This window comes from Triturus cristatus, chromosome 6 (genome assembly GCF_964204655.1).
Source record: "Triturus cristatus chromosome 6, aTriCri1.1, whole genome shotgun sequence".
NCBI classification, from domain to species: Eukaryota; Metazoa; Chordata; class Amphibia; order Caudata; family Salamandridae; genus Triturus; species Triturus cristatus.
Window position 1 is genome coordinate 1746004382 of NC_140589.1, and position 16871 is coordinate 1746021252.

General features: G+C 48.6%; 1 protein-coding gene across 1 annotated transcript in view; it reads right to left on the bottom strand.

Annotated features, from left to right (window-relative positions):
- The window catches only part of LOC146821914 (pepsin A-like), a 310154-nt gene that overhangs the window by 182055 nt on the left and 111228 nt on the right, over positions 1 to 16871 (bottom strand). Inside the window, exon 4 of the mRNA XM_085609935.1 lies at positions 8995 to 9113. Within this exon, the coding sequence (XP_085466061.1) occupies positions 8995 to 9113 (119 nt within the window). The remainder of the gene's footprint in view (positions 1 to 8994; positions 9114 to 16871) is intronic.

Genomic DNA, 16871 nt, shown 5'->3' on the forward strand with positions numbered 1-16871 from the left:
ACTACGAACTATCCATTTGAAACTACGAACCAAGAACATTTGCCTGCTGTATAACCTGGTGGCCTAGCGGAAACGTTATTGGTCTTGTGATAAGTCTGTGGAGATATATATACCTTATTTTTACATAAAGAATCGTATTTTTATATATATCCAAGTCTGGTGTCCGTTTCTGGGGGGATAAATGTATTTACTGTGTGTACAATTGTAAGTGCTTAACCAACAACGCCTGAGGAATCGCCTTGGCTGCTCACGCCACGCACCTAGAGGGTGAGCAAGGGTCATTCGCGAGGGGTTATCCTGCGCCCTGACGTGGAGGAGAGGGTTCCTGCTTGACACAAGGGCAACCTTGCGCCAACCAGAGATCCCCGACTCTAACATTGGTGGCAGCGGCGGGATTTCGGATTTGCACTTGTAATTTGCATACAGTGAATTATTAATCACCAGATAGTGAGAGCAGACCAAGTAACGCAGCCACAGGTTTTCATTTTCTGAACTTTGTTGAGACATCTGCCATTACTGCAACCATGCCTGGCTCACACTCCGCTGGGAGAGCACTCTCTGTGATTTCTGGAATCGATGAGGTGGATTGGGAGAGACTGGAAGGCTACACGATGGAGCAATTGAAAGGCTACAGTGTACAATTCAGAGTCCCCCATGCTGGATGCAAGAGGAAGACCCAGTACACCAAGGCGTTGAGAGCCTGGAAGGAGTCACGAGACCTACGGAATGCGGGGGACATCGTTCCACCCGACAACCTTGAGGAGCCCAGCAGAGTCCGGTCGCCAGAGGAGCTGGCAGACAGGGCAGCAGACAGGGCGCATGCAATGGAGATGGCAAAGTTGGCAGGACAAATGGAAATGGAAAAGCAGAAGTTGGCCCTGGAGGCACAACAACGCCAAATGGATCATGATATCAGATTGAAGGAGTTGGAGCTGAAGGCGAAAAGTTTGGACACCGCTCCTTCTGGTGGCAGCACTCCACCAGCGCAGGTAGAGTCCAAGGTGTACATCCCCAAAGATGTAGTAAAGGAGTATTTCAGAAAGGATGACATAGGGCAGTGGTTTAGGGCCTACGAGGTGGCCATGTCCTCACACCGGGTCCCTGAGAAAGACTGGGGAGCGGGGTTGTGGGGAAGGTTCCTTGCTGAAGGGCGTGACACACTGTTAGATTTACCCTTAGATCTCCAAACCTCATACCCCCATATGAAGGAAGCTTTAATGACCAGGTATGGGTTAACTCCTGAGCTATATAGACAGAGGTTCAGGGAGACCAAGAAGATCCCTGAGAGTACGTATGTGGAATATGTGACCTTTTTCTGCAGAGCGCTGGATGGTTGGGTGAAGGGTAGCAAAGTGAATGATTATCAAGGGCTGCTTGATTTAATTGCATGGGAGCACTTGTCCAGTCAATGTTTTCCTGAGCTACGCCAGCACCTGATCGATAGCAAGCTGTCCAACCCGAGGAAGCTTGCTGAGGAGGCGGACCGCTGGCTCAGCACCAGGGTCCACAAGGGTCAAGTGGGAGACTCCGCCAAAGGTGGGCAGGGTCCCCAGCAGAAGAGTGGGGGGGACAAGGGTAAACAGAAGGGGTTCCAAAAAGGCCCCCAAAGTAATTCCCAAGGGAACCAGCAGAAGGGTTCTCAGCCTCCCCCACCCCCGCAGCAGAACGGGGCCCCGACAGGTAGACCTGTTCCAAAGGGGCCCTTCAATTGTTATAGGTGTGGTGACCCGGGTCACATTGCCTCTGATCCTAAGTGTCGCCTGTTTGGTAAGACCGCACCCACTGGTGCTCCACCCCGGCAAGTAGCTAGTGTTAACTTTGGGGAGGAAGTAGCAGTCCAGGAGGGTGGGGGTCCCGGGCAGATGACCCTAGTCTCGCTAGGAGACAGTGAGATGGTCCCTGTAACCTACCTGCCCTCTAACACTAAGAAATATGGGCAAGTGGTGACCATCAATGGAAAGAAGGTTGAGGCTCTTAGAGATACAGGAGCCAGCGTGACCTCGGTGAGGCAACACCTGGTGTCTCAAGAGCAAATTGTACCCAATGCCTACTGTAGGGTTGTCAATGCTGACAACGTAGAGAGTCGTTGTCCAATGGCTCAAGTTCCCTTTGAGTGGGGGGAGGTCTCTGGTACTCTACAAGTCGCTGTGAGAACTGACATGCCTGTAGATTGTCTGCTAGGGAACGACCTGGAGAGTTCCCCTTGGGAAAAGGTGGAGAAGACCACGCATCTGAGGATGGTGGGTCTACCCGACTGGGCGTGCGTGACCACCCGGTCCATGGCAGCCAGTAGGGGTGTTGAGAGGGTCCTGGAGCCTGAGGGAGAGGTCCAGGAACCGGCCTTAGGGAGAAGGCGCAGGAGGCGCGGGAAACCGGCCCCCGAGGTTCCCACGGCCCAGGAGGAAGTAGACCCTGAGGGGGATGCTCTGGAGCCTACCGGGGAACAGATTGCCGAACTGGGAGATCTGCCTGAGCTGACCCATTGGCAGCAAGAAGGAGGTCCCTCCAGGGAGGAATTCTGCAGGGAGCAGAAAGAATGCCCTTCTCTCGTGGGTATGCGGCAACAGGCTGCAGACCAGGCCAATGGTGTTCAGGCCAAAACACACTACGTGTACTGGGAGAGTGACCTCCTGTATTCCGAGCCTAAGGCTGCTGAACCTGGGTCAGCCCGTGTGCTGGTGGTACCCCAGAAGTTCAGAACCTTCCTACTGGGGCTGGCTCATGATGTGCCGTTAGCAGGACATTTGGGGATGGACAAGACCTATGACAGGCTTGTCACCCACTTTTACTGGCCCCAAATGCATAAGAATTCCGATTCCTACTGCAGAACCTGTCAGACTTGCCAGGCAAGTGGTAAGAGCGGAGGGAAGCACAAGGCTCCTCTGCAGCCTTTCCCTGTGGTCGGTACGCCATTCCAACGAGTGGGTATTGATATTGTGGGGCCTCTGGATCCCAAGACAGCCCTGGGCAACAGGTTCATCCTGGTCTTGGTGGACCATGCCACCCGGTACCCTGAAGCCATCCCTCTGAGGACAGTGACGGCCCCCGTGGTGGGACGGGCACTGATGGGAATTTTCTCCCGAGTGGGATTCCCTCTAGAGGTGGTGAGCGACAGGGGGACCAATTTCATATCCACATATATGAAATCCCTGTGGAAGGAGTGTGGGGTAACTTACAAGTTCACCACTCCTTACCATCCCCAAGGAAATGGGTTGGTTGAGAGATTCAACCGAACCCTCAAAGGCATGATCATGGGCCTGGACGGTCCAATGAGGCGTAAGTGGGACGTCCTCTTGCCATGCCTGCTCTTCGCTTACCGAGAGGTGCCACAGAAGTCTCTAGGATTCAGCCCCTTTGAGCTTCTGTATGGTCACCCGGTAAGAGGACCTCTGAGTTTGGTAAAGGAAGGCTGGGAGCAATCTCCCAGGAAACCTCCCCAGAATGTATATAGTTACATGCTGGCCTTCCGAAACCAGACTCGGCGTTTCAGGCAACTTGCTGAGGCAAATCTGGAAGCCAGCCAGGAGGAGATGAAGCGGTGGTACGACCGGAATGCCACTCTGGTAGAGCTTCAACCTGGACAAAAGGTGTGGGTCTTGGCCCCAGTGGAGCCGTGTGCACTTCAGGATAAGTGGACTGGTCCATTTGAGGTTGTGGAGCGCAAAAGTCCTATCACCTACTTGGTGGACATGCAGACTCCCAGGAACCCTTTGAGGGTCCTACATGTTAACCGCCTTAAGCCCCACTTAGAGAGGACCGAAGTGGGCATGCTGCTGGCCACTGATGATGGAATGGAAGAGGAGACCGAGCCTCTTCCTGACCTCTTAGTGGCCTCTGAGAAAGATGGGTCAGTGGATGGAGTTAACCTCTCACCCACCCTGACGCCCGAACAACAGGAAGACTGCCGCCACTTGCTGGGACAATTTTCCGACCGATTCTCCCTGGTTCCTGGTGTCACAGATTGGTGCGTCCATGATGTGGACACAGGAGACAGCTTACCTGTGAAGCACAAGGCTTACAGGGTAACTGACAGGGTCAGAGCTTGCATTAAGGAGGAGGTCTCCAAAATGCTTGCGCTAGGGGTGGTTGAGTCCTCCAGCAGTCCTTGGTCCAGCCCCGTGGTCTTGGTCCCAAAGGCTGCTGCGCCGGGAGCCACACCTGAACTCCGGTTCTGTGTGGACTACAGAGGACTCAATTCAGTCACGAAGACTGACGCGCACCCCATCCCCAGAGCTGATGAGCTCATAGATCGGCTGGGGGCTGCCCGGTTCCTCAGTACGTTTGATTTAACGTCTGGGTACTGGCAGATCGCCTTGACCGACGGGGCCAAAGAGAGGTCAGCATTCTCTACACCAGATGGGCACTTCCAGTTCCGAGTCATGCCATTTGGGATGAAGAATGCCCCTGCCACCTTTCAGAGGTTGGTCAACCAGGTACTGGTTGGGCTGGATGCGTTCAGTGCCGCCTACCTGGATGACATCGCGGTGTTCAGTGCCACCTGGCCTGAACACCTGCGCCACCTCTGGGAAGTGTTGATGGCGCTGCGCCGAGCAGGCCTCACGATCAAGGCAAGCAAGTGCCAGATCGGGCAGGGTTCCGTGGTGTACTTGGGACACCAAGTGGGGAGTGGCAAGGTGGCACCCTTGCAACCCAAAATTGAAACCATCCTGGCTTGGGAACCCCCCAAGACGCAGACCGCAGTGAGGGCCTTCCTGGGGCTCACTGGGTACTACAGGAGGTTTGTCAAGGGCTATGGAACGATCGTTGCCCCCTTGACAGAGCTGACTTCGAAGAAGCAGCCCAGGAACGTGATTTGGACTGACACCTGTCAGAAAGCTTTCGACACCCTGAAGACTGCCATGTGCACGGCGCCCGTGCTCTTGGCCCCTGACTTCTCCAAGGAATTCCTAGTACAGACAGACGCTTCAGAGCATGGTGTAGGGGCTGTTCTTTCACAGATGACTGAGGAGGGCTGGGACCAACCCGTAGCCTTCATCAGTAGGAGGTTACTTCCACGGGAAAGTAGGTGGAGTGCAATTGAGCGAGAAGCATTTGCTGTGGTCTGGGCGCTGAAGAAGCTAAGACCCTACTTGTTTGGGTCTCACTTCCGGGTTCAGACGGACCACAGGCCCCTCAGATGGTTGATGCAAATGAGGGGTGAGAACCCGAAGCTGTTGAGGTGGTCCATCTCCCTACAGGGTATGGACTTTACGGTGGAACACCGTCCTGGTACCGATCACGCCAACGCTGACGGTCTGTCCAGGTATTTCCGCCTTAGTGACGAGGAACCCCCTGGGCAAGGGTAGTTCTCCCCACATTTCAGCTGGAGGGGACACGTGTTAGACCTGGCACCTTGGCGTGAGTTTCCCTTCCACTTTTTGATGGTGTGCCTCGACTGTTTTGCTGGTGTTGTCCGCTCAGGGCACTGCGCCACGGCTAATCCGTGCCGCAGTGCAAGTGCTCCCTAAGTAAAGTGTACCTGTAATTGATGTTCCCGATTGGTTTATTGGATTCACTGTCAGTCCCCAGTAAAGTGCACCAGGGGTGCCAGGGCTTGTGAATGCCAATGCTGCTGGTGGGCTTGCAGCGCTGGTTGCGCCACCCACGGAAGCGGCCTTGTAAAGTGTGTCTAGGGTCTGCCACCGCCGACCCTGTGCGCGGTCCGGGACCGTCGCGCTGACTGCGCAAGTGCCCCCACTTGCCAGTCCCTAAACCTTCCCTTACCTACATATTAGCCACCCCTCTGGTAGGCCCGAGGGCAGGGTGCATTGTAGGCATAAGGTAGGACATGCCCTGATGTGTGTGGCATGTCTTAGTAGTGAATTACAGCCCTTGTCGTTTTTCACTATTGAAGGCTACCTGCTCTCCATAGGCCAGAATGGGCTGCTGGGATCCCGCCAACGCTGTGACCCCAGTGGACTCAGAGAGCATGGTAGAAGTGTCAAGTTTAGTATGCCTGAACTCAGGATGATAAAATACTTCTTGTAGTCAAGTCTATTTTAATATCCTGGGTTTGTAAATACTACTTTTAGAAAGTTAGTATTTACTGACCTGACCATCTCAGTCCGCCTCTGCTGTGTGTATGTGTTCTGCCTGGCAACAGTAAGGAGCAGGGTGGGGGAATCCCCAGAGACAGGTTGGCTGCCAGGTGGTGGGTAGAGATATTACACCTAGATGGGTGGGAGGAGTACACCTTGACTCTTGAATAGACCTGTGCTCTGCCACCACAAAGCCGGCGCCACCCCCTGTGGGGCGGCTGATGTCTCTGCCCTGCTGCTGAAAGGAAAGAGCAGAGTCACCATAACAGAGTGCCCCAGAACTGGACTGAGCCAGGCCTAGGCCCCCTGGCGCTAAAGAACAAAAGAATTGGTGTATAAAAGTAGGAGCCTGGCTCCTAAGAAATCAGAATCCTGTTTACCACAAAGAACCTCTGCCCGACTAGAAGGAGAAGAAGACGCCGGAGGAGCTGGCCTGCTGCTTGCCTTGCTGAGAGAGGAGAGGAAGAGACTTACTGAAAAGACTTTGCTACTTTGTGCTTGAACATTCTCCAAGGGCTTGATCTGAGCTTGCCCCCTGAACTGAACCCCAGGAACAGTGGGTTCTCTGTGCTTCTTGCTCGTCCTCCAATTCGAGCCGTGTGGGCATCCCGCTGGAAAGAGACTGCGCCCCTCATCGCCCCTCCTAGGGCCGTGACACTCAGAAGCTCGCCTGCCTCCAACCCGTGAGAGCCCCGCTCCGTCCGGAGCCGCTCTCTGTCCCCGGGCCAGGCCGCCTGCATCCCTGTCACCGCCTGCTACTGGAGCGCGCTGAACGCGCTATCACCCCCCCTGCCGGAAGCCGTCCGACGACTGTGATCTACGCCGGGTCATCCAGCTGCACCGACCGTGCCCTGCGACCCCGCTTCGCTATCCCCGGACTTCTCAGGCCGCGCCGCCCCCGCTGTGGAGACCCTCCTGCACCGCCGTGCTAAAGGGTCGCTGGCCGCGCCTGCCTACGTGCCCACACCTGCTGATTGAGGACCCAAGAACACTTCCCAAGCTGAGAGTCGCACCGACCTGTGCCGACTCTCCTAATCACGAAAGAAGTTCCAGTATCGGGCTCGGGGCCCGCAACGCCTTATTTCCCCGTTCGCAGGAACCGATCTCTGTGAGTACTGGAACTACAAGTAAAGAGACTACGAACTATCCATTTGAAACTACGAACCAAGAACATTTGCCTGCTGTATAACCTGGTGGCCTAGCGGAAACGTTATTGGTCTTGTGATAAGTCTGTGGAGATATATATACCTTATTTTTACATAAAGAATCGTATTTTTATATATATCCAAGTCTGGTGTCCGTTTCTGGGGGGATTAATGTATTTACTGTGTGTACAATTGTAAGTGCTTAACCAACAACGCCTGAGGAATCGCCTTGGCTGCTCACGCCACGCACCTAGAGGGTGAGCAAGGGTCATTCGCGAGGGGTTATCCTGCGCCCTGACGTGGAGGAGAGGGTTCCTGCTTGACACAAGGGCAACCTTGCGCCAACCAGAGATCCCCGACTCTAACAGTGTGGTGGTGGGATCTTCTGTAGATGGATTCTCAAACCACATTTATGGGGCACTTTCGCTCCATTTTTGAATTTACTGTTGTCTGCTGGTGGACATTTGCTATTTTCAAATGGGGATGGGTACTTCTGATGCTGTTACTCAAACCACATTGAGTGGACATTTTCGCTCCATGCTTGCATGTTTGATTTGCAATTCTGAGTGGGGGTGGTTTATTCTTATACTTATACTCAAACCACATTAAGTGAACATTTTTGCTCCATGTTTGCTTTTACTGTTGTGCGCAATGCATTTTGTTGTTCTGGGTGTTAGGACACTTCTGAGGGCTCCAACCGACTTCCTTTTATGTTTATAGTGTTGCTTTCTTTATTGCACGCATATCTATACTGTTGAAAGGGTGTGTGTGTGTGTTTTGTGTCTTTCGACCTGTTTTTCCTTTCTCTTTACTTATTTGTTCTCACTTCCATACCTCTTTATTTGTCAGTGTCTCCGTTAGGGAGGGAGGTGTGTGGTATCCTGCTCTCTTCTCTGTCCAGTCCTTTCTCTGTGTTCTGTACTCTGCTGCTCAGCCAGTGTAAGTGATGTCACAGAATGTTCCCTGTGTGTATGTTTGAGTGGAATTGTCAGTTGCTGTATGTGGGCTGAGCAGCAGGAATGCTGCTCCCGGTGGGGCTGATACTCCTGATACTACTTCTAATACTACTACAAAAATCTTATCCTCTAATGTTCCTGTCCTGATTGAACTAAAGAATGAATCTACCTTTGGATAAAACTACATCCCAGCGTGCCTTCCTTTCTTGCATTTCACAATATGTCAACAGGAAAGTGAACTTAGACTTTTGAAAATTAATTGACCTGAGAGGAAACGTAACAGTTGATTTTTAAACATTTTTCCTTTATTTGAAGTGTAACAAAGTTCTCTCAAATTACCTCATACTAACAAAAAGGGCCGATTTGCTTAGGGGAGGGATATCATTTGGTTGTTTGCACTATGGTAATTCTGATAGCATTTGTGGAAAATCTAATGCATACTATTTTCCCACAGTAGGAAGAAGATGAGACCTGATATTTTTTCAGAGAATATGCTTTAATGGAATAATGTGATTATGAGTGACTAATAAACCAATTGGTTCTATGGCTTACTTTTGATTGGAAGTTACACAAGCATGATATGGAGGATAATTGCACGCCGCTCTCTTTCGAGGATACTAGAGTACCCTGCTCACATTTATATACTGAGCAGGGTCCTCTTAACCATTGGTCCAGAGCTTGCCAATGTAGCTTTATTGAAAATGAGTCATTTAGTGTTCAGTGTCTTTCGAAGCTACTTTTAATAATGGATATTCTAAGAGTGTGTTAGGAGATTGGTCACTAAACATCTTCTCTTCTCATTGTATTAGGTTTTACACTAACATTTGTATGCCTTACTGTTTCCACAACTCTTACCTGAACAGAGTCATACCCAAGAATTCCGGTGAGGCTCCCAGTGCCATAAATGATTGAAACACTCTTATTGGCGGTTTTGAAAGTGGAAGATTTAGTGGGATTAAACCTTGAATGCTTTGCTGTAAGAAGAAACAATGTTTTCAAGGGTTTTAAGCAAAAATATGGATGACTCAATCACATTACACAACTACTTAATTGTTAGTGACTGTAATACATAAACACTTAAAGGCTGAAGGGCAAGCAGTACTGCTCCAGCCTGGGTTCCAGTTTGATGCCATTTATTTCAATTAGACCATCAGGGCATTTTATATACCAGCAGAGACGTCTGCGGTTGCTAGACCAGCAGGTCCACCTTCCGCTCATGTTGGATAAGAATGCATAGCCATCTTTTCCTGGTCAACTCCCTCTTTTCTTCAGTCACTCTGTTAACTTCAACATAACTGAGAGAAATCTGAAATTCAATCTCATCGGAAAAAGGCTTGTGCCAAAGAATGAACAGAGGTCCATAATGAGAAATCAAATATATAATACACAAATGTTTGTGATATAATTTCTTATTGATATCGAAATTTCAGGCTGCCCATTTAATTTTCAGTAATCCTTTAATGTCTTTCTCTGTGAACCATAAATGAATTACAGTGAATTCCTATGAGCGTCCGACTGAAGACAAGAATGCAACTAAGAAACAATTGAGAAAACTCTATGCCCAAATTCTCACTGGACTATTTTATTTCTTAGTGACAAACAAAACAAAGAAATACAATGTCACAGGAAAACTACTCTGCTCTCCAATTGAAATAAGTATTTAGTATGGAAAAACTCAAATAATTTATAAATAAAACAGAATAAAAGATCGCAAAGGAACAGTTTATCATTGCCGCTGGACAATATTTCCACTTCCCATCGGAACATTGAAAATGGAAACCATCATCATCATCATCAAATAACTTTATTCGGTTATCTGTTCAAAAACCATCAAAGTGTACGAAAAGCAAAAACATTTGTCTATTTACAGTCTAAAAATATAAAAACAAGTACATTTCCAAATCACAAGTAAAAAGAGGGCTATAGGAATGATCAGCCAAACATAATACATTAAAAAAAAAAACTGTAGTACAGGCTTCCTACTGGGCGCCATACTGCTTACAAATGTATTAAAAGGGAGGGAGCGTTCCTGCAGTACGTAACACATAGAATACATGTACAACATAAGACAGTTAATATTGCAGTGCAAGCTATGATAAAAGCTTCTGTTGGATTATCCAGAAGACAAATAAAAAGCAGCTAACAGCAAAAACTATCGGCCCAGAAACGTCCGCTTTTAGAATTCTATACGCAGTCTGATACTGCCTTGCTCCTAAGTTGAGGCAAATTGGTCTTATCCACCGCCTACGTATCTGTTGATATCTGGGACAAAAAAAAACATGTTCTTCAGTTTCTTTGACTTCAGTACAGGCAGGACAGGAATATAGTAATAAACCAAACACCTCCTTTCCAGGAAATTTTAGGAGCAGATTGCCGTATCTGAATCTAACGTATAAGCTTTTAGCAAGAGGTGGTGAGATTTGGTCCAGGAAGGGTTCGAATTGTGAGCATGATTTTATAGCTAAAAATGTAGATGATAACTGACCACTAGGCACGACACGGTGGCCAACAGTATGCAATAAATCCTTTATTGCTACCACCCAGCAGCAAGAAAACAAACATCATGTTCTTAGAATAAAGAATATAGAATCTCTAACAACATTCCAACACTAACAAAACTCCTCTACATCATCTCCTCTCCCTTCTTTTATTGCTGCTGCTCAAAGAGATAAGTATAAATTATTTTGATTATCAATGTTGGTAATTTTAAATAAAAGGCTTGGAGAATGTTGGTAAATATTTAGAGAGATACAGGGATATAACATTGGTTTGGTTAAATCTGAAGGTGTATAGATTATTTATTTAAAATGAAACCTTTAACAAAATATTTAAAAGATTAAAGGCTGTAATATATCTGGTGAGTATTCTGATGAAAATGACAGTCGCTTGGGGGTTTATGTGATACAGGAAGAGTTTAACCCGTTTTGTTTTTGAAATAAGCACCTTACTTAGTTAGACAAGGATATGAAAGGAAAATTGAAAAGAAACATCCCCGATCAAAGGAAAATGAGGTTTGAGTAGAGTAATTCGGATAAACAAGGGAAATAGTTTAAATGCCGGTTGGTGAGAGTAACGGGCGAAGAGTGTAAAGATTTAAAATACGAGCGAAGCTCGCGCGCTCACCGTAGCGTGAAAGCATTCTCTGATGCGTCGTGAGAAGAATGCTGTGATTCGCATGTTTGTTTGTTCAGGAAACACGCTTGAGGAACGAAGAGAAATATCCCTCTAAAGCTCGCATACAGACGTCGGTTGCCTAGCAACGATGTTTTTGCATGAGACTCGGTGATTTTTTCATCGCGAGGGAAAGCTTTTGGATCGGAGAGCAGGGAGATTATTAAAACGTGTAAAAATATTAGTTTAATTAGTTTTACAGTTGAATACAAATTAGTTTAGGGAAAATATTAAAATAAAATTTGGATGAGAGGCAAATAAATTAAATACAAATAAGAGAGATTACCAAATAAATTAAAAAATAATTGACAGATTACCTTTGTGAAAAGGTTGAAAGCTTAAAAAAACTAAAAACAAATGGAACAAGGAGAAGGAACAATGGAGGAGAGATTAAATCAGGCAATAGAAAGAATAACGACAGAAGTTTCATTAAGAATGGAAAAGAAATTAGGATTATTAGCAAAGTCAAAATCAAATAGACAGGAGGAAGAAAGATTTTGGTCAGCTCCTGAGAATGAAACTGCGCAAAGTAGTAGTAAGAAGGCGTCAAGAAAAAGAAAACATGTATCTTCATAAGAAGATCATGGTAAGAAATCAAAAGCCAATGAAATGGAATATGATCGCTGTTCAGACAGGCAAATAGCGGAAGCCTCGGGCGTAAATGAAGGGCAAGTAAGAGGCCCAAGTGAGGAAGCAAAAAGAGGTGTATGCAGACATAAATATGTGGTGTGTGAAGATTCCTCTGAGAGTGCAGAGATAGAACTGAGTTGTAGTGATGATTTTGATTCTGACGAAGACATACAAGTTAAAAGGGGAAAAAAGGATGAAAGTTCAAGAACAGGGAGTTAAAATATTAAAGATGCATTGGGTGATGATATGTTTGACCCATTACTTATCAAACATCCATTTTCCCCAGAATGGTCACCATCTGAACACGTTGCGCAGTATTTGGAATACTGGATGAGAAGAGAAATTCCAAAGGAAGTGAGAGTAAGACTCAGATCCGAGTGCCCACGACCTTTGGTCGATAATAAGGTGATAATGACGCCAGAACTTGACCCGAATATGATCGCATTTATTGCAAAAGGGGGTCGTGATCCTAGGAAAGGAATTGATAGAGGGTTAAAATCTTGCCAAGATAGGTTACTGGATGTGATTGGACCAGTTTCAACATTTTTTTACATGGCAGAGGAGTCCTATGTTGGTAAAAGTAAAATAGACATACATGAACTTCGAAAATGGGTTCAAAGAGTTGTATGTTTATTGGGTAATGTAAATACAGCTTTATCAATAGAGAGAAGGAAGAGTTTACTACTTAAAATTGACCCGAAGTTGGTAGACCTTGCGACAAAAGAGGAAGGGCCTTTGGCTAAGGGTCTCCTGTTTGGAGATGAATTTAGAAAAGATTTATCAAGGTATGTAGGGGCATTCAGCAGCCTACAAAAATCTCAAAGAGAGATTTAGTGAGCGTGTTTTTGGTTCGGACAGGAGAACGCGGAGTCGGTTCCCCGGCCGAGGAAATGGAATCACTAGAGGCTCCTTCTCACGTGGTTTTGGAAGCAGAGGCTACCACGGTCAACAATGTTTTCGCGGTGGAGGATTTTTTCAACAAAGACAACGTCCGAGAGGAAGATTTAATAGAGGAGACAGACAGGGAAGAGGTTCCATTAGTAAGTCGAGACCCTTCTGTTACCCACTTAAAATTGGGCGGCAGACTTGCCCAATTTATAGAGAATTGGTGGTCAATAACAAAGCACCCATGGGTGTTGGATACGGTTAAAGGTTACAAGATAGAGTTTTTAGCGTAACCAGTTCAGGAAAAAATTACAATTCCTAAAGAAAGGAGCATTAGAAAAGGAGACAGAGAATGTGAAGGGGTTCGTAAGCAATATTTTTTGGGTGGAAAAGAAAGACAAAGGAGGTATGCGCCCTGTGATAAATTTACGACAATTGAACGATTGGGTAGTATATCACCATTTCAAAATGGAAGGGATACATCTGTTATGGTTTAAATGTTTTTATTGATTAGCAAACTTCACAGAAATACCGCATACTCAGAGCGTAACAGTGTGCACGTAGCTGGAGTAGAACCTTGACTACGAAAACCAATAAAGTAAAAAAAAGGAAAAGTAAGAACTCCCACCAACCCCTCCCCTGCCCCCGCCCCCCCCTCCTCGTGCTCCACGTCCAATTCCAAGGCCGTCCTAAACACCCATCAGCACCCTTAGCATTCCTCCCCCGGCGCCGCCGTGAGGCGCAACTCTCTAAGATATCGAGGGCATGTGACTTCTCTGAATTCAACAGCCAACAGCGACAGGAAGGGCTGCCACAACTCACCATATTTATCCCCCTCCCCCGCCATAGTGAGTGCTAGTTTCTCAATGCCCAGGACAGACCACAGACGGTGCAACCAACCCCTGAAGGCGGGACATGGGGGGGTGCACCAGTGTGTAAGAATGTTTTGTGTAGCCGACCCTAAGGCAACGGCAATCTGTCTGCCTCTGCGAGATCGTAATGGGTAGGTCAGAGGATTGGGTAGACCTAGTAAGACATAAGCTGGAAACCCTGGTATCTCAGTCTTAAAGTGTTTGTCCACCTCATCCAACACCTGGGTCCAATACGGTTGAATGTATGTGCACTCCCACAGCAAATGAACCAGGTTACCCACCTGGCCACAGCCCCTCCAGCACGTCGCCTCCCTAGATCGATCCATTACATGTAAGAGTTCTGGAGTATAATACCAGTATGTCACAATCTTCGTGAGTGTCTCCGTAAGTCTCATGTGATATGCCGAATGCCGGGCCCTATAATAAATACCCTCCCATTCTTTGTGACTAAGTGTTCTGCCCAACTCCCGCTCCCATCGCTCCCTACTAGGATTGTGTGAGTGCTTATATTTAGTCTGCAGCATTTTATAGAGATCAGAGATGAGATTTCTATCTGACGTGCGTGTGATAAGCCATCTTTCAGAAAGGGAAAAACGTCTGTTTGCCCCAGACCGAACCTGTGGCTGAAGCGCCCAATGCCGCACCTGCAAATACCTTAGCCGCTCTGTCTCCGGAAGACCAAATTCCCGCCTCATCTGAGCGAACGAGATGACCCCCTCTGTGCCATAGACATGATAGAGAAAACGACAGCCAGCTGTCCTTCAGCCTGTAAAGGCAGCGTCCGCCATCCCAGGGGTGAAGTCAGGATTACCAAGCAACGGAGTAAGCGGAGATGGGAAGGAACTGAGCTCATGCGTGAGGTTGGTGGCATCCCACACTTCCAGGGGGACCCGTGTGATATAGGAGGCATATAGATTAGGGGGCCTGCAAGGGCCGTGCTGCCACCGCCTGATCTTGAAACAACCAATGCTTCTCCGATTCCCATCTGCTCCACTCTACCAGGTACCGCAATTGAGCTGCCTGATAGTAGAGTCTAAGATCAGGAACTCCAAGACCTCCGTCGCCCGGCGTCAACGACACTAGTGTCCGGCGCATACACGGTTTCCGACCATTCCAGATGAACTGGGCTAAGTCGGATTGCATCTGTCAGATCCACCCAACAGGTGGCTGGAGAGGTATAGTGCGAAAAAGATAGAGAATCTGTGGGAGAATGGTCATTTTGACCGCTGCAATCTTGCCCAACCAGGAGAGGGGGTACTGTTTCCACCGATCAAGTTCTCGGTGAACTCTCCCGCACAGTAGTGCATAAATAGTTTGGACCACCGCTGGAAGGTGAGAGGGGGCCAGCCGAAATCCCAGGTACGGAATCGTGTCTGTCGCCCAACGGATGGGGAGTAGGGCTTGCAAATATTCCCGGGTGGAGTGCGACAGAGATAGATCCAGGGCTATGGATTACCCTGCATTCACTTGAAACCGGCCGCTCGAGCGAAGGCATCAAGTTCCACTAAACAAGTCGGGAGAGCGTTCGTCGGGTCAGCAAGTGATATCAACACGTCATCCGGTGTATAGGCTAATCGTGTGGACATAGCCCCCAAATGTTATCCCCGTGATCTCCGGGTTCTGCCGCAGCCTCTGTGCTAGGGGCTCCATGAAGAGGGCGAAGAGAAGGGGGGACAACGGGCACCTCTGTCTCGTGCCCCGTTCAATATGAAATCGAGAGGAGGTATAACCGTTCACCCGGACCGTAGTTGTGGGAAACTTATCACAGTTAAGGATATGCGTACGGAACCGCTCTCCTATCCCTACCCTCTCCATCACCTGCTCCAAATATGGCCAATGCACCCGGTCAAACGCCTTTACGGCATCGATGGCCAGCATCATGAATTCCCCCGGGACCCGGGTAGCCTTCTCTATAAGATGTAAAATCCGTTTGGTATTGTCTGATGTTTGGCGGTCAGGGATGAATCCCGCTTGGTCCGGGTCAATAAGGTCGGGCATATAGGGGCCGAGACGAGCGGCCAGAATCCCTGTGTATAATTTAAGATCTATATTGAGGAGGAAGATTGGACTGTAAGCTCCACAGCGGGAACTATCTTTCGTGGGTTTGGGGATGACCTATATAGAGGCCTCTAAGAGATCGCTCGGAATCGCTCCCTGAGCAGCAAAGGAGGTAAACAGCCGGGTGAGGATTGGGGTGATCAGGGAGCAAAACTTCTTATAAAAAATGGCAGAGAAGCTATCCGGACCCGGGGCTTTCCCCAGTTTGAGACGAGAGATAGCGGATACAACCTCTTCTAGCCGAATGTCTCTATCCAGGTGTTCCGCCTGCGCTGTGGTCAAGGCCAGTAACGTGACAGAATCTAAAAAAGCCAACCCATCAGAACCCTCCAACGAGGCCCCTGCGTAAAGAGCGGCATAGAAATCACGGAATGCCTCTGCTACAGCACTATCCTCTGAAACGTGCGTACCGTCCGCACGGGTGATCGCCTTGACTCCGTGCCTCTGACGGACCTCTCTCAGTTTATGAGCAAGGAGCCACCCACACCTGTCCCCTGCATAGAATACATGCTGCAGTCGCAGCGCCGCAAATACCGCCTTATCCTGATCGATCGCCGCTAGCTGTTGGCGTTCAGCTTTTAGCTGCCGCCACACTCTCGGAGCCCCCGTCCTCTGATGCATATGTTCCAACTCGCGAGTCCGCTGTGTGAGCTCCTCTCTCTTGCACCTGCGATCCCTATTGTCAGCCACTGAGATTGAAATGAACTCCCCCCTAATGACCACCTTCAGAGCCGCTCACTGTGTAGCAAGTGTGGTGTCCAGGTTTGCGTTCTGCCTAAGATAGTCGCCAATGGAGTGCTGAATGCGCTTAACCACATCCTCTCGGTGCAGAAGGGTGTCCCTAAGGCGCCACACTCTAGCCAGTCGTGACATGGGTGGAAGGGTGAGAGTAGCAAGCAACGGAGCATGGTCCGATAGGGAGGCTACCACTAAGTCGTAAGCACTCGCACTGGGGCGGATACCAAGAAGTGGTCCAGTCTAGCATAGGTCTTGTGTGCATTAGAATAAAAGGAATATTCCCTCTCTAGAGGGTGAAAGCTACGCCAGAGGTCGCATAGCCCCAGGTCCTGTAAGCGTGCAAACCCCTCCGCTGAAAGTGCACCCATCTAGTGAGTG